General features: G+C 36.9%; 1 protein-coding gene across 4 annotated transcripts in view; it reads right to left on the bottom strand.

The window, feature by feature from the left end:
* SYCP1 (synaptonemal complex protein 1) overlaps positions 1–27,955 on the bottom strand; it is a 125,454-nt gene that overhangs the window by 10,742 nt on the left and 86,757 nt on the right. For all 4 annotated transcript variants that reach the window (XR_748928.2, XM_010371950.1, XM_010371951.1 and 1 more), the window contains 2 exons: positions 7,188–7,247; positions 3,167–3,343 (listed from right to left, as the gene is read on the bottom strand). Coding sequence is in view for 3 of the 4 variants with exons in the window: in XM_010371950.1 (XP_010370252.1) it covers positions 3,167–3,343; positions 7,188–7,247 (237 nt within the window). In the remaining variant the exon portion in view is untranslated. The remainder of the gene's footprint in view (positions 1–3,166; positions 3,344–7,187; positions 7,248–27,955) is intronic.

Raw genomic sequence — 27,955 nt, 5'->3', positions numbered from 1 at the left:
AAAATATGCTTTATTAATAAAGGATTTCACAAATAATTTTAAGGCAATTTGAGTCCTTAGCAATCAGAAACTTCCATTATTACTGGCAAGTATATGAGGCAAAAATTTTGAGTAAGAATTAAATCAGATGTTTTTGATACCGTAAGTTGTCTTTCTTCAAAAATTTTATAATGGTAGACTTTCTTTGCCCTTCCTTTAACTTGCTGAAGAAAATAAGAAAGAGAAAGAGTGAAACAGAGAGACAGATATACTTCAGATTCAGCAATCAACAATCTTAGGGGCCTTAATATTTCTAATCATGATCTCAAAAAATAACTGAGTGAGCTTTTCTCACTCCACAAAACTCCTTATTACTTTGTAAGAAAATATGCTTGCTTATTTTTATATTGGTAAAGTGATTCACATTAGTCAATGTTTCACATTCTAATTTTTATAATTTGTAAAAGTATCTTTTAAAAGTAAGGTCAAAAGCCAAGCACAGTGGCCCATGCCTGTAATCCCAACACTTTGAAAGACCAAGGCAGGAAGATTGCTTGAGGCCAGTTCAAGACTAATCTGAGCAACATAGCAAGGCCCCAGCTCTAAAATATTTTTTAATTAAAAAGACACAGCCAGGTATGGTGGCCCATCTCTATAGTCTCAGCTACTCAGGAGGCTGAAGCAGGAGAATTGCTTGAGCCAGTAGTTCAAGGTAGCAGTGGGCCATGATCATGTCACTGTAACCCAGACCAGGACACAGAGCAAAAGCCTGACAAAAAAGACAAAAACAAAGCAAACAAACAAAAAAAGTTAAGGTCAGAGACATCAGCAAAAATGGCAGAGTAATGAGCTCTAAAAATTCACTCCTCCATAAAAAAAACATAAAAATACTGGTAAAAACTTGTCAGAATCAGTTTTTTTCAAGAACTCTGGAAATTAACCAAAGGCTTGCAGCCACCTGGAGAGCGCTTATTCTTTAAAAAAATAAAATAAAATGGTTGAACCTCTTTAGGAACCCCAAACTTTGTGGTGTCTTAACTTCCCCGGTCCCATGCCCTGTTCTAGCTCTATGTTATCCTTAAAGAATAACAGCCCACATTCCTGGTGCAGCCTGGCAGCCACCAGACAGAACAGAACAGAATTGAAGCTCTTTCAAAGCTTTATTCCCAAAGAATTGTCATTATTTGATTTGTCTGGTGGGTCTCTGCAAGATCCCACTTAAAGGCTGATGGCTGATTACATTCAACCTGAGCGCTCACTAGTGAAAAAATGCCTTCTCCTTGGTGTGTGTGTATGTGAAGTAGGGGGTAGAATTTGTCAAAAACAACAACAAGCATTTTAACTTTGCAGCAACATGAAGCAGTGATGAATAGTTGGGACAAACAAAAGACTTACCAAAAACTTTAAAAGAAAAGCTAGGAAATGAAAAACCCATGGGGACTTTGAAAAGCTCTGACATATTCCTGGAAATATAGAGTGCCATACATATGTGTAAGGCTATCTACAGGCTCAAGAAAGTCCTGAAAAGGCCCTAAGTTTTCACCACGGGCTAATCTTGAGATTCTGTACAAGCAAGAATGGGAAGCTAAGGCAGAGTTGTCAACTACCTGGCTGAGTGTTGAAGGCATGCCCTTACACACAGATAATAGAGACTTTTGACAAACATTGGGAAATTTATTGATTCTAGGCATTTAAAGAAATTTCTGTCCAAACATTAGCTAAAAACTAAGCTAATCAAGGAGAGCCTTTAGTGGCACTCACAACAAAAAATACAAACTTTACAGAATTAGTCTAGAAAAGTTACAAAACAAACAATAAGTACAACAAGGAGCAACAACAAATAATGGGAATAAGAGAGAATCTGATTTCCAGAGTTGTTATATTTTAAATGTCCAGTTTTAAACAAAAATTATGAGACATGCAAAGAAAGAAGAAAGTATGGCCCAAATAGAAAAGGAAAAGAACAGACAATAGAAACTGTCCCTGAGGAAGCCTTGACATTGGACTTACTAGACAAAGCTTTAAAGTCAGCTATTTTAAATATATTCAAAGAGTTAAAGAAAATTATATCTAAAGGAATGAAGAAAAGCATGAAAACAACATCTCACTAAATGGAATATCAATAAAGAGAAACAAATTATAAAAAGAACCAGATAGAAATTCTGGAATTAAAAAATGGAATAGCTGAAATGAAAAATTTACTAGAAGGGCTTAATAGCAGATTTGGGCAAGCAGAAGAAAAATCCATGAGCCTGAATATAATTCAACTGATATGGAATAGAAAAAAATAATGAAGAAAAACAAAGTCTCAGAGACTTGCAGACACCATCAAACACACCTGAGAAACTGAGAAGGAAAAGGCATGACATTTAAGCTTAGTGGGATGGAGACAATTGAGATCCTTTTCCTTTCAACTCCCAAGACAAGTGAGGCAGGAACTCCAAGAGCATCTTTATAAAGAATACTAGGAGTGCTTCCAAGGAAGAAAGACTGGCATCTCATTCCCCAGTTAGATACGAACCTAGGCAGCAAATTTGTCTGTCTTTGTATCTAGCTGAGGAGAGGAAAAGGAAACGAGAGAGAGGAAAGAGAGATCAAAGGTAGAGCATCTGCACTGCCATTTAGCATGGCAAAGTTGTATGAATTCCCCATGGATTAAGTGGATGTATGGAAGACATCCAGAATTGGGCCACTTTGCTAGAGGCATCTGCTCCAAGATGACTGCTGAGGACTACAGATGCAAGATGATGTGGGGTAAACAGCAAATGGAACTAGTAACTGTGGTGGTGCTATAAAATGTCAGGTCAGAATCAGATTTCCTGTGTCAGGGCCTTAAACACTGATAAATAACTAGTAAGTTATGAAATTTGCCCACGATGACATTAAGTTGTGGACAGTGATAGAAAAAAAAGAAACAATTTCATATCGAAGGCCAGGCACAGTAACTCACACCTATAATCCCAATACTTTGGAAGACCAAGACAGGAGGATCAGTTAAGGCCAGGAGTTCAAGACCATCCTAGGCAACACAGCAAGATCTTGTCTTTACATTTCATGCTGATACCACAAAAAAATTGAAACTTTCAAGAAACTAGTTATATATGTGTGCGTCACGCCAGGTATATGGTGATAACAGAACTTTATTTATTAAAAAATTACTACTAACTTGGAAAGTTTAGACACAAACCTTTGGTAATGGTGTAGATAAAGTATTTTTGGCAGATGTCCACAGATAGTCTCTTTTATCTTTCGATTTGCCATGATCAACTGATGGGAAATTTCGAGATATAGTTTGTGAAGGAACTGCTTTAGAATCAAATTTCCAGTAAATTTCAGGTGTTTCCAATAAAGATGTCTGGGTTTTCTGCATTGAACAACAAGAGTGAATAAAACCATCACTAAATGTCATTTTAATTATTTATTTCTTTAATTAAAGTGCAGCAACTAGTAGAATTAACAATGAAATATGCAAATTTATCCCCAAATTTATCATTGACTAGATAAGTTTGAATAAATTACAGTTATCTCCTTTGTCGCTTGCCCATTTAAGATGCAAATGTTATCTGCCCCTGCCTGTCTTCACAGAGCCTCTATGAAAACAAATAAGATAGGCCGGGCGCGGTGGCTCAAGCCTGTAATCCCAGCACTTTGGGAGGCCGAGACGGGCGGATCACGAGGTCAGGAGATCGAGACCATCCTGGCTAACACGGTGAAACCCCGTCTCTACTAAAAAATACAAAAAACTAGCTAGGTGAGGTGGCGGGCGCCTGTAGTCCCAGCTACTCGGGAGGCTGAGGCAGGAGAATGGTGTAAACCCGGGAGGCGGAGCTTGCAGTGAGCTGAGATCCGGCCACTGCACTCCAGCCTGGGTGACAGAGCGAGACTCCGTCTCAAAAAAAAAAAAAAAAAAAAAAAAAGATATCTTAGAGGTTGTTATTCTCAGCAAACTAATGAAGGAACAGAAAGCCAAATACCACATGGGCTCATTTATAAGTGGGAGCTAAATCATGAGAACACATGGACACATAGAGGGAGACAACAACACAAACTGGGGCCTATCAGAGCATGCAGGATGGGAGGAGGAAGAGGATCAGGAAAAATAACTAACGGGTATAGTCTTAATACCTGGGTGATAAAATAATCTGTACAACAAACCCCCATGACAGATGTTTACCTATATAATAAATCTGTACATGTACCCCTGAACTTAAAATAAAGTTAAATTTTTAAAAATGAAAACAAATAAGATATCTCAACTCTCTGACCAAAAGTTGAGGATTCGCTTTAAAAAATAAAAAATCTGTACTCCTAGTGGCAAAAAGCCCTAATCTATGGTTCATTACAATAGCCTAAAAGTCAAAAGGAAATCTATTCTAATTTTCATTCATTCTCTTTCATACATTGATACTTCTTTTTCACCTATAAAAATATCAGTCTTTTCCTATCCACCAGCCTACTTTGCCTCCAAAAGCAAGGAGAATAATTATGAAAGTAAAAAATGAGACAAATTTTCAGGGAAAAATACTGAGAAAATGGCTATTTGCTTTAAATCTAAATAAATAAATTGCAAGTTTACTCGAAATACTTGACACTTTTTTCAACTCTATTTCCTCAGTTCTCTTTCACTCTACCTTTGTATACAGCTTCTTTTAGTACCTGACCTAGCTTTCCAGTAAAAGCTGGTAATAGTTGCTTTAGTGGGATTCTACATGAAAATGAAACTCATGCTCATCACTTTCTATTTCACCACTTTCTTTGGTCACCACCATCTCCACGAATACAATTGTGGCAATTACTCATATGAAAGAAACAATAGAGCACACACACACACAAAGGGACTACAAGGACAAAATTTGAAAGCATGGTGGCTAAACTTTCAGTGCGTTTAAATTAGGGTATATGATAAAGAGGCAACTATATGTACTATACAAAAATCATTGAACTAGGAGCCAAGTACATAACATGGTCTTTTCTCCTAGATCTTTCCTATGTTTCCAGATTATTTAAGTAAATCTTCAAGTATCTCCAAGCTTAAATTTATTCATCTATAAATCAAGGGGCTAAATGAGATGGCTTATATCTTTCCTGCCCAGTACTAGTGATCTGTCATTTCATAATCCTTTCTCCAGCAAGTATGAATTTTTTCAGAGTTGCATTTCTGTATCCTTTTCCCTACATATTTATATATCATAGTTGATGACAAAATTTTGATGAAAGCACTTTTTTTTACTGCTGTCTGGATTCATCAGGGGTAAACTTTGGAACCTCCAAAATGTAACTGCTTTCATGGACAAATTGTTCCTCCCTACAAATAGAATGACAATTTAAGGTCACTGCACCACCTTGTGGCCATATCTGGAATTTGACATTTCCCTGGTAGTCTTTTTTGGAAGGATGTAACATTCATAGTTATGCATGTAAACAGAAAATTCACAAATTTCTCTGCTGTATTTTTCAAACAAACGTTTATAAGGCATGTGCTATGTGCCAAGCACTATTTTAAATGTTTTACAAATACCATCTCATTTAATCCTCATAACAACTTTAGGAAATAGGTATTATTATTATCCCTTTATAAATGAGGAAATTGAAACATGAAGAAGTTAAGTAACTTGTCCAAACTCAGAAACGTTTGGTAAATTTAACAAGGCTTATGTTTCAATAGTGTTGGAATAAAGTATAGTAAAAAAAAAAAAAAGCCTAGTTAAATTTCTTCATTTATCATTTTTTTCATTTTGCAACATACATATGGTTCATTTTCCAACATATATATCTAGACTCTCAGATAAAATATATGGCAATTACTAATCCACTTGATAATGGAAACATATAGAATTATACATGAATCAAAACATCTCTATAAGAATGTGATACAAACTTTCATAATATGAACACATTCTAAATTTAGAAAACAATATTGGAGATTAACCAATTTGCTTATATTCATTAGATACTTCCGTAAGTCTATATCTAACCATTCTGGCTAGTTTTATTATGATTATAATTTCTCCAAATATAATGTTTCCAAGTGTCTAGCACAGTGTAGGAAACATACAAAGCACTCAATATTCACTCACAGGTTCAATACATCTTTTCTTTATTCTCTTTTAACCTAAATGTAATAAAATGTAATGAACTGTTCTCAAACTACTCTGAGTGTCATTTCCTTCCAGTTTAACTATAATCGTAGCAACCTCTGTGGGAACTTAGAAGACTATATCACTATATGTAAAGAAAATTCTTAATCATTTTAACCAAAAATTTGCTAAATCAAAATTATTCTGCAACAATCCTATAGTATCAGCTAGGTTAGAAGCTGAGGGGTATTCTTCTTCTCTATGACTGATGTTTCCTTCCATATGCAGGGAGTACTACCAGGGTAACATTCCAAACCTCTTCCTGATTCCTTAGGGGAGAAAAAATTACTTAATGTGATTGGTGAATTTAAAGAAAGGGAGAAGTTGGTCACATACAGCTCAATCTCTTCCTTATTCCTCCTCTTGAGAACTAAAAGAATTACACATAAATTCTGCTCTACTCCTTTATAACCTAAGTTTTACAAGACCAGACGATCGAGTGGGTAGACCTATGCTATTTAAGCTCTACTTGTGACAGTAGATAAATTTTTCTAATTTGGGAGTTCAAGATTAAGAGATCCTCTTGCCTTCAAATATAAACTGCATTCTCCAGTATTTAAAATATTGATCCTTTTTAATAAAGTCTTCAATAATAAAAATATTATTTTTATTCTCCCTTGTTTTTCGCAGTTGGTTTGGAACATGAGGAAAACAGGATGTCATTTGTTATGCCCCCTCAAAACCCAAAATTAGACATAATCTAAATAAGTTTTAGAATTGTTTATGAAAATATTTTGCCTCTAACATTAAAAAAATTTTAAGAAACACAGAAGTACCTAATTAAATTAAAACTATAATAAGAATTGTAGAGAAAAACTGAAATCTTTTTTTCTTCTTTTTTGTTTCTGCATTAGGAAACCTTCTCTAAATCTCCAAATGACAAAAATTTTGAAATTTTTAGCTAAAATGTTTTTGAATTAATAAATAGCAAGAAATAATTTCGGAAATGAAATTGTATGAAATATTTAAAATACTATTGCTATTTTCCCTCTTATAAACAAAAAATCATTTCTAAGTAGATGTTAGAAAATAAATTTGTATTTTAAAACTATGAGAATTATATGCTCTTACCTTGTCTTTTTTTTCTTTAAGAGTAGCTATGTTTTCTTTTGCCTCTCCTTTGAGTTTTTCCTATTAAAAATAAATATCAAGTACAAATAACATAATCATCACCATGATCACAAATGAATATTATCAAAATCTTTTCTAATGAGTATTAACAAAGAAAGATGACTAACCTCTCAATCTTATAAAGTAATAAAAAGAAAAAAAGAAAAGTTAGTTCCTTTCTACAGAGGTATTATTTGGTTTTGACTATCTTTTCCTTTATTCTAATCAGTCTCTAGTGTGTATCTGTAGACTTTTGAATAAGTCTGTTAAAACTCTGAATGTCTACTCTCTAGAGAGTAGATAGTGACATTGTCCAATAACTTATAAATTATATCTGGACATATTGACAACAGTACAGTTGCAATGTAAATTGATGCTGACTTCCTTGTTGCATATATTTCCCACACCTACTGTTGAGGCAGGAGAATAGGGTCTGGGGGCAGGGAACCTAAGACTGATTCACAGACTTCCTAGAACTGAATAAAAAAGAAAACCCCACCTCTCAACACCCAAGTAACAAAAGGATCAGAGGCTACTCCATATGCAATGTCCCCCACTCCCACTCTTTGTTTTCTGTGTTGTAGATGGAAAAATGAAAGTACCTCTGATTGGTTCTGTCCTGCAACTAATCAGACTGGTCACAGACCAAGTCTTCATATGTAACTCTGTAACTTTACTTTAGCCTATGATTGGTCACCTTATGCAACCAATGAGACTGGTTGAAGGTCACTACTTCATTTACATAGGATGTAAACAAAGTAACCAATGGTAAACCACTAGAGGGTATTTAAACCCCAGAAAAACTCTGTAACCAGCACTCTTGAGCAGCTGCTTGAGCCCTTTCCTAGTTCGTGTAGTTTCATTTCAATAAATTTGTGCTTTTCTCTTAAAAAAAAAAAAAAAAAAAAAAAAAAACTCTGAATGTCAGCTTTCTTATTTGTAAAATAAAGTTAATGGAACAAATTACAGAATGAGAGATACGCAGAAGTAACTAAGCTGTGAAAAGTTGCAAAAAGATCTAAAATATTGTGAGCCTTTACAGGTAGAATTAGATTTTTCCATGCATGTTGAGAAAAGGTGCAGTTCAGTTAGACTTTCAATAATGAACAAGTTTTCAACAGGGGATAAGTAGAGACGAGGGGTAAAAGGAAAAACTGAGAAGCAAAAATCATCACATGAATAAATACAGAAAAGAGCACAATACTTAGGAAATAATACGTAACTTTTGCTGAAGAATAGGGTATATGTATAGTCAAGATAAAAACGGAAAGGAGAGCTGTTGTCAGAGCGGAAGGAGTGATGTGCTAATATCACTAGATAGAATTTACTCAGTAAGATAAAAGAAAAGCCTGGCCTACATAAATGAATACATAGGGTGCCTGTAATATGACAACCATCTGAAGAACAAAATTTTTTTTTTTTTTTTTTTTTTTTTTTGAGGCAGAGTCTCGCTCTGTCGCCCAGGCTGGAGTGCAGTGGCCGGATCTCAGCTCACTGCAAGCTCCGCCTCCCGGGTTTACGCCATTCTCTTGCCTCAGCCTCCCGAGTAGCTGGGACTACAGGCGCCCGCCACTTCGCCCGGCTAGTTTTTGTATTTTTAGTAGAGACGGGGTTTCACCGTGTTAGCCAGGATGGTCTCGATCTCCTGACCTCGTGATCCGCCCGTCTCGGCCTCCCAAAGTGCTGGGATTACAGGCTTGAGCCACCGCGCCCGGCCTGAAGAACAAAATTTTTACAACTCCGGGGAGTACTAGATGTCTTAGAAAGTAAAAATCTCCAAGTGTGCAGAACTTTAGGCAGTAAAACTTGCCCTTGATGTCTAGGCCAGTATCTATCCTCACTGAATACCTTGCATACACCATGTTATCTCTCCCACAGCATTGCTCCTAACCACAGAACTCACTTCACTATGAAAGAAGCTGGCTGCAAACTGATGTAATAGTATTTGCTACTGTTCTTATTATGTATCCTATCATCTAGCAATGGTTGATCTTCAGTTATAGTAACAATTGGAGTGTACTCTAAGGGGCTGGCATGCTTGTCTTTTAAGACAAAGTACATTTCCTAAACCAGCAATACCATAATGACTCTCAGAATGTGTATCTTGGCTTCTAGAGGACAGAGAGATAAACCATTGCCCACAACTGCACTGTCTCTGCAATTCTGACTTTTCCTGGTCTGAAGATCTTGGTAAAGTCTGTTCTAATAAAATATATGTTTCCAAGGTGTGAAATAGCTCATACAAGAATGTGCATCTTTAGTGGTAACTAAATAATTCCCTTAGACCAAAGAGACGGCCATACCTCTAAGGTTCCTATTTAATCTGAATAAGTAAAATATGCCTGTAATATGGCCTGGCAAACACAGGGTTGACTTGAGCAACCAGAGCAGATAATGACAGCCTTGTGACCAAATTTTGGATCTAAATAAATTTATCAGCCTATAGCCATTTGAATAAAAAGGAAGCCTGGTACTCTAGTGGAAAAGTTCTGAAATAATATAACACATACTACATCCTTCCTACTATATTATGCACCAAGGATTAAAATATTAAGACATGGGTAATTGCACATCAACTAACTTAATTCTTGGGAATCTATAATGCCACTATTTTTTTCACTAGTCAGAGTGCAAGCATATCAGTGTCAAGCAATAATTAGAATTTTATCAGAGTCTACCTCATCGTGAGCCCATGGAACCATAAACCTATCTTGTGCTCATTTTTTTAGATTCTAAGTATATAGTTTGAATAAACTCAATAAAAGGAATAATCCCCATGTTTGTTCTGACCACAGAGTAAGAGATTTTAAGGTTGAAAGGACCAACTAGAACACTTTGAATCTCTCTCTCCATATCAAGATAGTAAACAAATTTCACATTGCTAGGCAGAGATTAAGGCCCCATTAAATTAATGAAATATACAGGAAAAATGATTTATCATAATCCCCAAAAGCCAACCTATTTTAATTAGAAGTTAAGACGGTCATCTAGTAACAGTTTCCTATACCAATTGGTTTATAGGTAAAGTGGGGATTGTCATATTAACTGAGAACTTGGAAAAAAGTTGCATATAAAAGATGAGCTGAATCTATGTAAATATAAAGCTCAAGTTAAAGAGATACAGGAATCATAGTTAAATAACAGAATATACATTTTTAACAATCTTGACAATGTAGAATAATAAATACTAAAATTGTATATGCAGGGGAATATGAAACAGGAGACAGTATTAGATACACTATTTTAAAATATAAAGGTAATCAATAAACTAATTTAAAAGGCTACATACACCTTCCAAATCAACCAACGTAAGACACACACACACACACTTTAGAGAATAAGAAAGAAAATAAGTATTACTATGTAATGAAAAATAAGATGATAAAAACTTTATTAAAATATATAATCAATGAAGAGTTAATATCTAGAATCTATAAGCAATTCCTACAACTCAACAACAAAAAGTTGGATTAAAATTATTATTAACCCAATTCAAAAATGGGCAAAAGACTTGAATAATTAAACCACCAAAGAAGATATACAATGTCCAATAGGCATATTAAAAATAGTCACCATTGCTAGTCATACAAGAAATGCAAATCATAGCCACATGAGATAATGCCTACACACACTAGGATGGCCACTATCAAATGAACAGGACATAACAAATGCTGATGTGGAGAAATTAGAATCCTTATGCACTGTTGCGTGGGTATGTCAAATGGTACAGTCACTACGGCCAATATAGAGGTTCTCAAAAAATTAATGATACAGTTGCTGTATGATCCAAGAATTCCACTTCTGGAAATATATCCCAAAGAATTCATAGCAAGATCTTAAAGAGATAGTTGCACACTCACTTTCATTACAGGATTATTCACAATAGCAAGAGGTAGAAGCAACCCAAATGTCCATCAAGAGAAAAATAATAAGGAAAATATGGTATATACATATAATAGAATATTATGCAGTCTTTAAAAAGGGCATCCTGTTACATACTACAACATAGATAAACCTTGAAGACATTATGCTAAGTGAAATAAGCCAGTCATGTAAACACAAATACCATATGATTACACTCATATAAAGTATTCAAAATCAGAAACAGAATGTACAAATGCCAAGGACTGGGAGGAAGAGGAAAAGGGAACTCGTGTTGAATGAGTATAGACTTTTAGTTTTACAAGATGGAAAACTACCGAATTCTGTTGCACAAGGTGAATATACTTAACACTGCTGAATGGTACATTTAAAAAGTGTTAAGATGGTGCACTTAATGTTATATGTTTTTTATCACAATAATGAAGTTAAAGCACAAACCATTCAACTTATGCATATCAACATAAAAATGCTAAATAAAATATTGGCCAGCATAATCTAACATTATATTTTAAAAATACATTATGACCAAATAGAGTTTATTACAGAAACATAAGAATAATTCAAAACTGATACATATCACATCAACAAATACAATCAGGAAAACTAACCTATTAGTCAAAAAAAGACTCTCGGGTTACAGATTCAATCAAGGTTAATAAAAAATAGACAAAAACACAGGAGACAAATACAATAAGAAAGTGAGGGTCACAATATGAATACCAGATAAAGCTGATTTGGGGGCAAAAAGACAAAAATAAAGTATACTATTTCCAAAAAAAAAAATGAATTAGTATAAACTTTTATACAACAAATAGTATTCATCAAAATATACAAGGCAAAATTAGTGGAGAATTCAAAAGGAAGAGAAAGATAGTAGTAATAGAACCCTTAACTCCTTTTAGCTCATGATTGATCAAACAGAAAAATTATATAAGAAATTTAAAGTATATATAATTGAAATGCAATAAATCAAACTTCTTGGTAAAGACGGTAAAGTCAGATTACAAAATCTTCCTTCTCCTAAACTAACAACAACAACAAAAAAAAAAAAAGCAAGAGAGGAAGAGAGGAAAAGAAACAAAAGTAGTTAAAAACTGGCAAAAATACATTCAACAACAAAATCATACAATCTCATGCTATAATCTCTAATACTAGTGAGGCTTAGTAAGAGCCACAATATACAATTGTGCTCATTTGACCCCACTCACTGTGGCTCCTCACCCTATTACTACTTGTAGAGTATTGGTGAAAGAAAATGAAAACATATAATAATGAAAGTAAAGGTCACTAATATACCTGAATTTTCTAAGAAGAGATTTGAGGACATAAATAGGCAATCCAGGAAAAAGATGCCTAGAAAATGCATAACAAGTGATCAGTAGGAAAAATCACTTAAGTTTATATTTTGGTCTCTCTCAATTGGAGACAGGAAGCACAACCATAACCATAAAGAATTAGTTATCCTTGCCAATAAACAGAACATACTAGAAATAAAGTCAAAAGATAAACTTCTTGAACAGAAGATTCCCCTATAAGAATACAAAGCACAAAAAGAGACTCACTAAGAGCACCAGGTAAATTTTATCTTTTTCTCTGGGCTCCTCTCATCACCCTGTAAGTGGAATATTCCAAATCATGATATTTATATCTTTGCACTCACAAAGCTGTGCAAGTGACGTAACAGAGCTTGAAAAGACTGGTAAAATGACCAAAATAAATAACCACAGCTTATCCTATCAGACAGTCACACAGGCCCCAGGGCTCTACACTGAGCTGGTAAAAAGATCTGAAGCCTGAGGAAAACATATAACAAGAAAACTACAAAACACTGGACTTAATCTGCACTATGGACCAAAAGGATCTAATAGATATTTATAAATATTTCATCCAACAGTTGCAAAATAAACATTCTTCTCCTAAGCACATGAATCAATCTTAAGGACAGACCACATGCTAGCCGCAAAACAAGTTTTAAACATTCAAAAATGGAAATCACATCAAGTATCTTGTCTGACAACGAAATAAACCAGAAATCAATAACAAAGGGAATTTGGGAAACTATAAAATCACATGGAATTTAAACAATATGCTCCAGAATGACCAGTGGGTCAATGAGGAGATTAAAATGGCAACCAAAAAATTTATTGAAACAAATAATTGGAATAAAACACAACAAAATCTATGGGATACAGCAAAGGCAGTACTAAGAGGGATGTATACAGCTATAACCATCTACATCAAAAAAGAAGAAAAACTTCAAATAACCTAATGATACATCTTAAAGAACTAGAAAAGCATGAGCAAACCAAACCCAAAGTTAGAAGAAGAAAAGAAATAATAAAGATCAGAGTAGAAATAAATGAAATTGAAGAAAATGATGCAAAAGATCAATGAAACAAAAAGTTTATTTTTTTGAAAAGATATACAGAAGGACAAACCGTTAGCCAGACAAACTTTTTTTCTCTCTTTTTTTTAAAGAGAGAAGCCTCAAATAAATAAAATGAGAGTTGGAAAAGGAGACATTACAATCAATACCACAGAAATTCAAAGGATCGCTAGAGGTTACTATGAGGTAAATATATGCCAATAAATTTTAAAACCTAAAAATAAATTAATTCCTAGACACATACAATCTACAAAAATTGAACCATGAAGAAGGTCCAAAACTTGAATAAATCAATAACAACTAGCAAGACCGAAGTTATAATAAAAAGTCTCCCAACGAAGAAAAACCTAGGACCCAATGACTTTACCGCAAAATTTTACCTAACATTTAAAGAAGAATTAATACCACCCCTGCTCAAAGTATTCTGAAAAACAGAGGGGAGGGGGATACTTCCAAATTCATTCTATGAGGCCAGTAGTACCCTTAAACCAAACCCAGACACAAAGACATGTTAAAAAAAGAAAACTAAAGGCCCATATCCCTGATGAGCATTGATGCAAAAATCCTCAAAAAAATATGGGCAAACCAAATTCAACAACACATTAAAAGATCATCATCATGGCTGTGTGATTTATCCCATGGGTGCAAGAATGATTCGACATACACAAATAAATCAGTGTGATATATCATATCAAACCATACGATCATTTCAATGGATGCTGGAAAAGCTTTTGATAAAATTTAACATCCCTTCATGATTAAAAACACTCAAAAAAACTGGGTATAGAAGGAATGTATCTCAACATAATAAAAGCCATATATGACAGACTCACAGCTAGTATCATACTGAATGGGGAAGTACTGAAAGCTGCTAAAGCAAGATCTCAGCCCTACACACTGGAGGTCTGGATATAAATTTGGCTCTGTTGGCTGTTGTGGGAGTACAGAGGGAGTGAAACTGGCCTTGCTGGCTGTGTGGGAGCTGGGTGAGGCCTGTCAATGCCAGCTTTCCCCCTACTTCCCTGGCGACCTGTACAAAGCATCACAGGCAGCCATAATCCCCCTTGGAACTTAACTCCATTGGCCTGAGAACCACTACCCCAACCCTCACAATGGTGGCAGCAAGCCCCGACCAAGTAAAGTCTGAGCTCAGAAACGCCTAACCCTGTCCCTACCTGATGGTCTTTCTCTACCTGACCTAGTAACTGAAGACAAAAGAAATAAACTCATGGGAGCGCTACAGCTCTGCCCATTACCTGAGAAACCCGAATACTTATCCAGGTGATCTTAGGCCAAGCTTGTATCCCTCCACACTACCATAGATGATGCTCTCTTGAAGGCAACACCACGTGGCTGGAGGCCAACCAACTCAAAGCATTACAGCAACTCTTAACAGATCAACTCTACTCCAAGGAAGGGGAAAACAACAGCTAATTCCACCACCTATAACACCCTGGCTAACCAGAGGTCCTGAATCTGTTCACGTCACAACTTCACTGCCAGCATAACCAGCATTTGAGAAAACCAGCACACTAAACAAAACTACAAGCAGGGACTCTCACAGAGTCTACTTCACTGCCCTGCTACCTCCACCAGAGAAGGTGCTGGTAGCCACGGCTGAGAGACCTGAAGACGAATCACAACATAGTACTCTTTGCAGACACTCCCCACTACCAGCCTGGAGCCTGATAGCTCTGCTGGGTAGCTAGGCCCAGAAGAGCAATAACAATCACTGTAGTCATGCTCTCAGGAAGCCCCATCCCTAGGGGAAGCAGGAGAGCACCACATCAAGGGATCATCCCATGGGACAAAAGAATCTGAACAGCAGCCCTTGAGTCCCAGATCTTTCCTCTGACATAGTCCATCCAAATTAGACAAAAAAAAAAAAAAAAAAAAAAAAAAAAAAAAAAAGAACAATTCTGGTAATATGCCAAAACAAGGTTCTATAACACCACCAAAAGATCACACTAGCTCACCAGCAATGGATCAAAACCAAGAAGAAATCTCTGAATTGCCAGAAAAAGAATTCAGAAGATCGATAAGCTACTCAAGGAGGCACCAGAGAAAGGTGAAAACAAACTTAAAGAAACTTAAAAAATAATATAGGATAGGAGTGAAAAAAAAATCTCCAAAGAAATAGATATCATAAAAAAAGAAAATCACAGCTTCTGGAAATGAAAGACACACAGAAATGCAAAATACACTGGAAAGTTTCAACAATAGAACTGAACAAGTAAAGGGAAGAACTATAGAGCTCAAAGACAAGGCTTTCAAATTAATCCAATCCAATAAAGACAAAGAAAAAATGGGGGCAGGGGGCTGGCAAGATGACCAGATAGAACAGCTCTGGTCTGCAGCTGCTAGCGAGACCAACGCAGAAGGTGGGTGATTTCTGCATTTCCAACTGAGATACCCAGTTCATCTCACTGGGACTGCTTAGACAGTGGGTGCAGCCCACAGAGGGCGAGCAGAAGCAGGGTGGGGTGTTGCCTCACCCAGGAAGCACAAGGGACCAGGGAACTCGCTCTCCTAGCCAAGGGAAGCTGTGAGGGACTGTACCATGAGGGATGGTGCTATGCAGCCCAGATACTACACTTTTCTTACGGTTTCTGCAACCTGCAGACCAGGAGATTCTGTTGGGTGCCTACACAACCAGGGCCCTGGGTTTCAAGCACAAAACTGGGTGGGTATTTGGGAACCTAGCTAGCTGAAGGAGTTTTTTTTTTTTTTTTTTTTTTTTTTTTTTTTTTGTACCCCGGTTGCACCTGAAACTCCAATGAGACAGAACTGTTCACTCCCCTGGAAAAGGGGCTGAAGCCAGGGAGCTGAGTAGTCTTGCTCAGCGGATCCCACCCCCATGGAGCTAACAAGCTAAAATTCACTGGCTTGAACAAACTAAAAGCTAAAATTCACTGGCTTGAAATTCTCGCTGCCAAAACAGCAGTCTGAAGTCAACCTGGGATGCTTGAGCTTGTTGGGGGAGGAGGAGGGGAGTTCATCATTACTGAGGCTTCAGCAGGCTGTTTTCCCCGCACAGTGTAAACAAAGCCACTGGGAAGTTCGAACTGAGCAGAGCCCACTGCAGCACAGCAAAGCTGCTATAGCCAGACCGCCTCTCTAGATTCCTCCTCTCTGGGCAAGGCATCTCTGAAAGAAAGGCAGCAGCCCCAGTCAGGGGCTTATAGATAAAACTCCCAGCTCCCTGGAACAAAGCACCTGGGGGAAGGAACACCTGTGGGTGCAGCTTCAGCAGACTTAAATGTTCCTGCCTGACAGCTCTGAAGAGAGCAGAGGATCTCCCAGCACAGTGCTCAGCTCTGCTAAGGGACAGAATGCCTCCTCAAGTGGGTCCCTGAACCCTGTGCCTCCTGTCTGGGAGACACTTCCCAGGAGCTGACAGAAACCTCATATAGGAAAACTGCAGCTGGTATCTGGCAGGTGCCCCTCTGGGATGAAGCTTCCAGAGGATAGAGCAGGCAGCAATATTTGCTGTTCTGCAGCCTCCACTGGTGATACCCAAGTAAACAGGGTCTGGAGTACACCCCCAGCAAACTCCAGCAGACCTACAGAAGAGGTACCTGACTATTAGAAGTAAAACTAGCAAACAGAAAGCAATAGCATCAACATCAACCAAAAGGACGTCCATGTAAAAACCCCAGCTGAAGGTCTCCAACATCAAAGACCAAAAGTAGATAAATTCATGAAGATGAGGAAAAACCAGTGCAAAAAGGCTGAAAATTCAAAAAACCAGAATGCTTCTTGTCCTCCAAATGATCACAACTCCTCACCAGCAAGGAAACAAAACTGGATGGAGAATGAGTTTGATGAATTGACAGAGTAGGCTTCAGATGGTGAGTAATAACAAACTCCTCCAAGCTAAAAAAGCATGTTCTAACCCAATGCAAAGGAGCTAAGAACCTTGATAAAAGGTTACAGGAACTGGTAAATAGAATAACCAGTTTAGAGAATATAAATGACCTGACAGAGCTGAAAAACACAGCATGAGAACTTCATGAAACACACACAAGCATCAATAGCCAAATCAATCAAGAGGAAGAAAGGATATCAGAGACTGAAGATCAACTTAATGAAATAAAGTATGAAGACAAGATTAGAGAAAAAGAATGAAAAGGAACAAAGACTCCAAGAAATATGGGACTATGTGAAAAGACCAAACCAACATTTGTTTGGTGTACCTGAAAGTGACAGGGAGAACAGAACCAAGTTGGAAAACACACTTCAAGATATTATCCAGGAGAAATTCCCCAATCTAGCAAGACAGGCCAACATTCAAATTCAGGAAATACAGAGAACACCACAAAGATACTCCTCAAGAAGAACAACCCTAAGACACATAATTGTCAGATTCACCAAGGTTGAAATGAAGGAAAAAATCTTAAGGGCAGTCAGAGAGAAAGGTCAGGTTATCCACAAAGGGAAGTCCATCACATTAACAGTGGATCTCTCTGCAGAAACCCTACAAGCCAGAAGAGAGTGGGGGGCCAGTATTCAACATGCTTAAAGAAAAGAATTTTCAACCCAGAATTTCATATCCAGCTAAACTAACCTTTATAAGTGAAGGATAAATAAAATCCTTTACAGGCAAGCAATGATGAGGGATGTTGTCACCACCAGGCCTGCCTTACAAGAGCTTCTGAAGGAAGCACTAATTAGGGAAAGGAAAAACCGGTACCAGCCACTGCAAAAGCATACCAAAATGTAAAGACCATCAACACTATGAAGAAACTGCATCAACTAATGGGTAAAATAACCAGTTGGCATCATAATGACAGGATCAAATTCACACATAACAATATTAACCTTAAATGTAAATGAGCTAAATGTCCCAATTAAAGGACACAGACTGGCACATTGGACAAAGAGTCAAGACCCATCAGTGTGCTGTATTCAGGAGACCCATCTCATGTGCAAAGACACACATAGGCTCAAAATAAAGGGATTGAGGAATATTTACCAAGCAAATGGAAAGTAAACAAACAAAACAGCAGAGGTTGCAATCCTAGTCTCTGATAAAACAGACTTTAAACCAACAAAGATCAAAAAAGACAAGAAGGGCATTACATAATGGTAAAGGGATCAATGCAACAAGAAGAGCTAACTATCCTAAATATATGCACCCAATACAAGAGCACCCAGATTCATAAAGCAAGTTTTAAGAGACCTACAAAGAGACTTAGACTCCCACACTATAATAGTGGGAGACTTTAAAACTTCACTGTTAATATTAGACAGATCAATGAGACAGAAAATCAACAAGGATATTCATGACTTGAACTCAGCTCTGGACCAAACGGACCTAATAGACATCTACAGAACTCTCCACCCCAAAGCAACAGAATATACATTCTTCTCAGCACCACATAGCACTTATTCTAAAACTGACCACATAATTGGAAGTAAAACACTCCTCAGCAAATGCAAAAGAACAGAAATCATTATAAACAGTCTCTCAGACCACACTGCAATGAAATTAGAACTCAGGATTAAGAAACTCACTCAAGGCTGAGCACAGTGGCTCACACCTGTAATCCCAGCACTCTGGGAGGCCGAGGAAGGCCAGTCACTTGAGGTCAGAAGTTCAACACCAGCCTAGCCAATATGGTGAAAACCCATCTCTACAAAAAGTACAAAAATTAGCCGGGCATGCTGGCACATGCCTGTAGTCCCAGCTACCTGGGAGGCTGAGACAGGAGAATCGCTCAAATCTGGGAGGCACAGGTTGCAGTGAGTCAAGATGGCACCACTGTACTCCAGCCTCGGTAGCAGACTGAGACTCCATCTTAAAAAAAAAAAGGAACTCACTCAAAAACACACAAGTATGTGAAAACTAAACCTGCTCCTGAATGACTACTGGTTAAGTAACAAAATTAAGGCAGAAATAAATAAGTTCTTTAAAACCAATGAGAACAAAGACGAAATGTACCAGAATCTCTGGGACATAGCTAAAACAGTGTTTATAGGGAAATTTATAGCACTAAATGCCCACATCAGAAAGCGAGAAACATCTAAAATCAATACCCTAATATCACAATTAAAAGAACTAGAGAAGCAAAAGCAAACAAATTCAAAAGCTGGCAGAAAACAAGAAATAACTAAGATCAGAGCAGAACTGAAGGACACCAAGACACGAAAAACCCTTCAAAAAAATCAATGAATGCAGGACCTGGCCTTTTGAAAAGATTAACAAAATAGATAGACTGCTAGCCAGACTAATAAAGAAGAAAAGAGAGAAGAATCAAATAGACACAATAAAAAATGATAAAAGGGATATCACCACTGATCCCACAGAAATACAAACTACCATCAGAGAATACTATAAACACTTCTACACAAATAAACTAGAAAATCTAGAAGAAATGGATAAATTCCTGGACACATACACCCTCCCAAGACTAAACAAGGAAGAAGTCAAATCCCTGAATAGACCAATAACAAGTTCTGAAATTGAGGCAGTAATTAATAGCCTATGAACCAAAAAAAAGCCCAGGACCAGATGGATTCACAGTCGAATTCTACCAGAGGTACAAAGAGGAGCCAGTATCATTCCTTCTGAAACTATGCCAAACAGAGAAAGAGAGACTCCTCCCTAACTCAGTTTATGAGGCCAGCATCATCTTGATACCAAACCTGGCAGAGACACAACAAAAACAGAAAATTTCAGGCCAATATCCCTGATGAACATCAATGTGATAATCCTCAATAAAATACTGACAAACCGAATCCAGCAGCACATCAAAAAGCTTATCCACCACAATGAAGTTGGCTTCATCCCTGGGTGGTAAGGCTGGTTCAACATATGCAAATCAATAAACATAATTCATCACATAAACAGAACCATGTAAAAACCACATGATTATCTCAATAAATGCAGAAAAGGCCTTTGATAAAATTCAACACCCCTTCATGCTAAAAACAGTCAATAAACTAGGTAGTGATGGAACATATCTTAAAATAATAAGAGCTGATTAGGACAAACCCATAGCCAATATCATACTGAATGGGCCAAACCTGGAAGCATTCCCTTTGAAAACCAGCACAAGACAAGGATGCCCTCTCTTACCACTCCTATTCAACATAGTATGGGAAGTTCTGGCCAGGGCAATCAGGAAAGAGAAACAAATAAAGGTCATTCAAATAGGAAGAGAGGAAGTCAAATTGTCTCTGTTTGCAGATGACATGATGGTATATTTAGAAACCCCTATCATCTCAGCCCAAAAACTCCTTAAGCTGATAAGCAACTTCAGCAAAGTCTCAGGATGCAAAATCAATGTGCAAAAATCACAAGCATTCCTATACACCAATAACAGACAAACAGAGAGCCAAATCATAAGTGAACTCCCATTCATAATTGCTACAAAGAGAATAAAATACCTAGGAATACAACTTACTAGGATGTGAAGGACCTCTTCAAGGAAAACTACAAACCACTGCTCAAGGAAATAAGAGAGGACACAAACAAATGGAAAAACATTCCATGCTCATGGATAGGAAGAATCAATATCATGAAAATGGCCATATTGCCCAAAGTAATTTACAGATTCAATGCTGTCCCCATATCAAGCTACCATTGACTTTCTTCACCATATTAGAAAAAACTAATTTAAATTTCATATAGAACTAAAAAAGAGCCCATATAGCCAAGACAATCCTAAGCAAAAAGAACAATGCGGGAGGCATCACGCTACCTGACTCCAAACTATACTACAAGGCTACAGTAACCAAAACAGCATGGTACTGGTAACAAAACAGATATATAGACCTATGGAACAGAACAGAGGCCTCAGGAATAATGTCACACATCTGCAACCATCTGATCTTTAACAAACCTGACAAAAACAAGAAATGGAGAAAGGATTCCCTGTTTAATAAATGGTGTTGGGAAAACCGGCTAGCCATATGCAGAAAACTGAAACCGGGCCCCTTCCTTACACCTTATAAAAAAATTAACTCAAGATGGATTAAAGACTTAAACTTAAGACCTAAACCCATTAAAAACCCTAGAAGAAAACCTAGACAATACCATTCAGGATATAGGCATGAGCAAAGACTTCATAACTAAAACACCAAAAACAATTGCAACAAAAGCCAAAATAGACAAATGGGATCTAATTAAATGAAAGAGCTTCTGCACTGCAAAAGAAACTATCATCAGAGTGAACAGGCAACCTACAGAATGGGAGAAAATTTTTGCAATCTATCCATCTGACAAAGGGCTAGTATCCAGAATCTACAGGAACTTAAACAAATTTACAAGAAAAAAACAACCCCATCAAAAAGTGGGCAAAGAATATGAACAGACACTTCTCAAAAGAAGACATTTATGCAGCCAACAAACATGAAAAAAAAGCTAATCATCACTGATCATTAGAGAAATGCAAATCAAAACCACAAGGAGATACCATCTCACATGAGTTAGAATGACAATCATTAAAAAGTCAGGAAACAACAGATGCTGGAGAGGATGTGGAGAAATAGGAATGCTTTTACACTGCTGGGGAGTGTAAATTAGTTCAACCATTGTGGAAGACAGTGTGGTGATTCCTCAAGGATCTAGAACCAGAAATACCATTTGACCCAGCAAACCCATTACTGGGTATATACCCAAAGGATTATAAATCATTCTATTATAAAGACACATGCACACATATGTTTATTGCAGCACTATTAACAATAGCAAAGACTTGGAACCAACCCAAATGCCCATCAATGATAGTCTGGATAAAGAAAATGTGGCACATATATACCATGGAATACTATGCAGCCATAAAAAAGAATGAGTTCATATCCTTTGCAGGGACATGGATGAAGTTGGAAACCATCATTCTCAGCAAACTAACACAGAAACAGAAAACCAAACACCACATGTTCTCACTCGTAAGTGGAAGCTGAACAATGAAAACATATGCGCACAGGGAGGGGAACATCACATACTGGGGTCTGTCAGGGGGTGGGGGGCAAGGGGAGGGATAGCATTAGGAGAAATACCTAATGTAGATGACGGGTTGATGGGTGCAGCAAACCACCATGGCACATGTATACCTATGTAACAAACCTGCACATTCTGCACATGTATCCCAGAACTTAAAGTATAATAAAAAAGAAACAAAAAAGAAAAAATACTTTTAAAAAATGAACAAAGCCTCCAAGAAGCTTGGGATTATGTTAAACAAACAAACCTAAGAAAAATTGGTGTTCCTGAGGAAGAACAGAAATCTAAGACTTTGGAAAATTTATTTGAGAGAAGAATCAAGGAAAACTTCCCTGACCTTGCTAGAGATCTAGGCATCCAAATACAAGAGGTTCGAAGAATACCCAGGAAATTCATTGCAAAAGATCATAATCTAGGCACATAGTCATCAAATTATCTAAAGTTGAGATGAAGGAAAGGATCTAAAGAGCTTTGAGGCAAAAGCATCAAGCTAACCAATAAAGGAAAACCGATCGGATTAATAGCAGACTTCTCAGCAGAAACCTTACAAGCTAGTAGGGACTGGGGTCTTATCTTTAGACTCCTTAAACAAAATAATTATCAGCCAATAATTTTGTATCCAGTGTAACTAAGCTTCAAAAATGAAGAAAAGATAGTCTTCTTCAGACAAACAAATGCTGAGAGAATTCACCACTACCAACCTAGCACTACAATAACTGCTAAAAAGAGCTCTACATCTTGAAACAAAACCTAAAAATACACCAAAATAGAACTTCCTTAAAGTATAAATCTCACAAGGCCTATAAAACAATAACATAATGAAAAAAAATCAAGGATTCAGGCAACAAATAGCACAATGAATGGAAGAGTACCTCACATCTCAATACTAATGTTGAATGTAAATGGCCTAAATGCTCCACTTAAAAGATACAGAATAGCAGAATGTATAAGAATTCACCAACCAAGTATCTGCTGTCTTTAACAGACTCACCTAACACATAAGGACTCACATAAACTTAAAGTAAAGGGGTGGAAAAAGATATTCCATGCAAATGGACACCAAAAGCAGGCAAGAGTAGTTATTCTTATATCAGACAAAAGACTTTAAAGCAACAACAGTTTAAAAAGACAAAAAGAGACATTACATAATGATAAAAGGACTTGTTTAACAGGAAAATATCACAGACCTAAAAATATATGCACCTAACACTGGAGCTCCCAAATTTATAAAACAATGACTACCAGACCTTAAAAATGAGATAGGCTGGGCGTGGTGGATCACACCAGTAATCTCAGCACTTTGGGAGGCTGAGGCAGGCCGGATCACCTGAGGTCAGGAGTTCGAGACCAGCCTGGCCAACATGGCAAAACCCTCTCTCTACTAAAAAAATACAAAAATTAGCTGGGCATTGTGCCAGGTGCCTGTAATCTCAGCTACTCTACTCGGGAGGCTGATGCAGAAGAATTGCTTAAACCTGGGAGGCAAAGGTTTCAGTGAGGCGAAATCGTGCCACTGCACTCCAGCCTGGGCAAAAGGGTGAGACACAGTCTCAAAAAAAAAAAAAAAAAAATTAGATAGCAACACAAATAATAGTGGGGGACTTCAATACTTTACTGGCAGCACTAGACAAGTCATCAAGACAGAAAATCAACAGACAGAAAATCATTTAAGAAAAAATGGACTTAAACTATACCCTGGAACAGATGCACTTAACAGCTATTTACAGAACATTCTACCTAACAACTGCAGAATATACATTCTATTCATCACCACATGGAACATTCTCCAAGACAGACCATATGAAAGGCCACAAAACAAGTCTCAATGAATTTAAGAACATTGAAATTATATCAAGTACTCTCTCAGACCACAGTGGAATAAAATTGGAAATCAACTCCAGAAGAAACTCTCAAAACCAGGCAAATACATGGAAATTAAATAATCTACTCCTGAATGATCTTTGGGTCAACGATGAAATCAAGATGGAAATTTTAAAATTCTTTGAACCAAACAATAATAGTGACACAGCCTATCAATGCCTCTGAGACACAGCAAAAGCAGTACTAAGAGGAAAGTTCATAGCATTAAACGCCTACATCAAAAAGTCTGAAAGAGCACAAAGAGACAATCTAAGGACACACCTCAAGGAACCAGAGGAACAAGAATAAACCAAACACAAATTCAGCAGAACAAAAGAAATCACAAAGACCAGAGCATAGCTAAATGAAATTGAAACAAAAAATACAAAAGGTAAATGAAACATATTCTCCATATGTATATGTCATACACCAAATGGGATTTATTCTAGGGAATAGCATTCAAAAATCAACCAAGGTAATTTACCATATCAACAAGCTAAAAAGAAAAATCATATGATAATATCAATCAATGCAGAAAAAGCATCTGATAAAATCCAGTACCAATTCATGATTTTTAAAAACTCTAATTAAATTAGTACAAGGAGATTACATCAACTTGATTTTTTAAATCTAGAAAAAAATATATAGCTAACATCATACTTGATTCAAAAATTGAATGCTTTTCTCCCTACATTTATCAATACTGCAAGCATGTATGCTCTCACCACTTATTATAATGTCTACCACATGGTGCTGGAAGTTCTAGTCACTCACTGCAATAAGTCAAGAAAAAGAAATAAAGGCCAGGCATGGTGACTCATGCCTGTAATGCTAGCACTTTGGGAGCCCGAGGCAGGTGGATCACGAGGTCAAGAGATCGAAACCAACCTGGACAACATGGTGAAACCCTGTCTCTACTACAAAGACAAAAATTAGCTGCGTGTGGTGGCATGTGCCTGTAGTCCCAGTTACTCGGGAGGCTGAGGCAGGAGAATCTCTTGAACCCGGATGGTGGAGGTTGCAGTGAGCTGAGATCACGCCACTGCACTCCAGCCTGGTGACACAGCAAGACGCCGTCTCAAAAATAAATAAATAAATAAATAAAAATAAATAAAAAGCACACTGTATGGAAAGGATAAAATAAAATATAATAATTATTATTGTATTTATTAATATTAGTGTTTTATCCTTTCTAGTCATCCTGCAGATGACAAATGTCTGCACAGAAAATCACAAAGAATAAAAACAAGCATTATAGAGCTAATAAATAGGTTTAGCATGGGCACAGGATACAAAATAAACACAAAAATCAACCATGTTTCTACACACTAATGATGAGCATATAGGAAACAAAATTAAAAACACAATCTATTGCACTGCATGATGACCACCACTAATAATAACATATTGTGTATTTCAAAACTGTTAAAAAATTTTTAAAGTTCTCACCACAAAAAATGATAAGCTGGTAAGGTCATAGACATGTTAATTAGCTTGACTGAATCTTCTATAATGTACATGTACGTATATCAACATGTCACATTGCACCTCATAAATGCACACAATTACTATTTATCAATTAAAAATTAATAAAAAGAATAAATTTCTACTTTTTTCAATTGCATGAAAGGAAATGAAATAGATATACATTTAACAAAACAGGTTCAGAGGCTATATAATGAAAATTGTGAAATGCTTATGAAAGAAATCAAATATGTAACAAATGGAGAAAAATACCACACTATAGATTTGAAAACTCAACAAAGATGTCAATTTTCCTCAAACTGTGATCTATAGGTTTAATAAATTTTCTAATCTACGTCTGATCGGGGTGCCTGAAAGTGAGGGGGAAAATGGAACCAAGTTGGAAAACACTCTTCAGGATATCATCCAGGAGAACTTCCCCAACCTAGTAGGGCAGGCCAACATTCAAATTCAGGAAATACAGAGAACGCCACAAAGATACTCCTCCAGAAGAGCAACTCCAAGACACATAATTGCCAGATTCACCAAAGTTGAAATGAAGGAAAAAATCTTAAGGGCAGCCAGAGAGAAAGGTCGGGTTACCCACAAAGGGAAGCCCATCTGACTAACAGCAGATCTCTCGGCAGAAACTCTACAAGCCAGAAGAGAGTGGGGGCCAATATTCAACGTTCTTAAAGAAAAGAATTTTCAACCCAGAATTTCATATCCAGCCAAACTAAGTTTCATAAGTGAAGGAGAAATAAAATCCTTTACAGATAAGCAAATGCTTAGAGATTTTGTCACCACCAGGCCTGCCTTACAAGAGACCCTGAAGGAAGCCCTAAACATGGAAAGGAACAACCGGTACCAGCCATTGCAAAAACATGCCAAAATGTAAAGACCATCGAGGCTAGGAAGAAACTACATCAACTAACGAGCAAAATAACCAGTTAATATCATAATGGCAGGATCAAGTTCACACATAACAATATTAACCTTAAATGTTAATGGACTAAATGCTCCAATTAAAAGACACAGACTGGCAAACTGGATAAAGAGTCAAGACCCATCAGTCTGCTGTATTCAGGAGACCCATCTCACATGCAGAGACATACATGGGCTCAAAATAAAGGGATGGAGGAAGATCTACCAAGCAAATGGAGAACAAAAAAAAGCAGGGATTGCAATCCTAGTCTCTGATAAAACAGACTTTAAACCATCAAAGATCAAAAGAGACAAAGAAGGCCATTACATAATGGTAAAGGGATCAATTCAACAGGAAGATCTAACTATCCTAAATATATATGCACCCAATACAGGAGCACCCAGATTCATAAAGCAAGTCCTTAGAGACTTACAAAGAGACTTAGACTCCCATACAATAATAATGGGAGACTTCAACACTCCACTGTCAACATTAGACAGATCAACGAGACAGAAAGTTAACAAGGATATCCAGGAATTGAACTCATCTCTGCACCAAGCAGACCTAACAGACATCTATAGAGCTCTCCACCCCAAATCAACAGAATATACATTCTTCTCAGCACCACATTGCACTTATTCCAAAATTGACCACATAATTGGAAGTCAAGCACTCCTCAGCAAATGTAAAAGAACAGAAATTATAACAAACTGTCTCTCAGACCACAGTGCAATCAAACTAGGACTCAGGACTAAGAAACTCAATCAAAACCACTCAACTACATGGAAACTGAACAACCTGCTCCTGAATGACTACTGGGTACATAACGAAATGAAGGCAGAAATAAAGATGTTCTTTGAAACCAATGAGAACAAAGATACAACATACCAGAATCTCTGGGACACATTTAAAGCAGTGTGTAGAGGGAAATTTATAGCACTAAATGCCCACAAGAGAAAGCAGGAAAGATCTAAAATTGACACTCTAACATCACAATTAAAAGAACTAGAGAGGCAAGAGCAAACACATTCAAAAGCTAGCAGAAGGCAAGAAATAACTAAGATCAGAGCCGAACTGAAGGAGATAGAGACACAAAAAACCCTCCAAAAAATCAATGAATCCAGGAGTTGGTTTTTTGAAAAGATCAACAAAATTGACAGACTGCTAGCAAGACTAATAAAGAAGAAAAGAGAGAGGAATCAAATAGACGCAATAAAAAATGATAAAGGGGATATCACCACCGACCCCACAGAAATACAAAC

This window comes from Rhinopithecus roxellana, chromosome 8 (genome assembly GCF_007565055.1).
Source record: "Rhinopithecus roxellana isolate Shanxi Qingling chromosome 8, ASM756505v1, whole genome shotgun sequence".
NCBI classification, from domain to species: domain Eukaryota; kingdom Metazoa; phylum Chordata; class Mammalia; order Primates; family Cercopithecidae; genus Rhinopithecus; species Rhinopithecus roxellana.
Note: the sequence above shows the minus strand (reverse complement) of the source record. Positions and strands in the feature narration are given on the sequence as shown.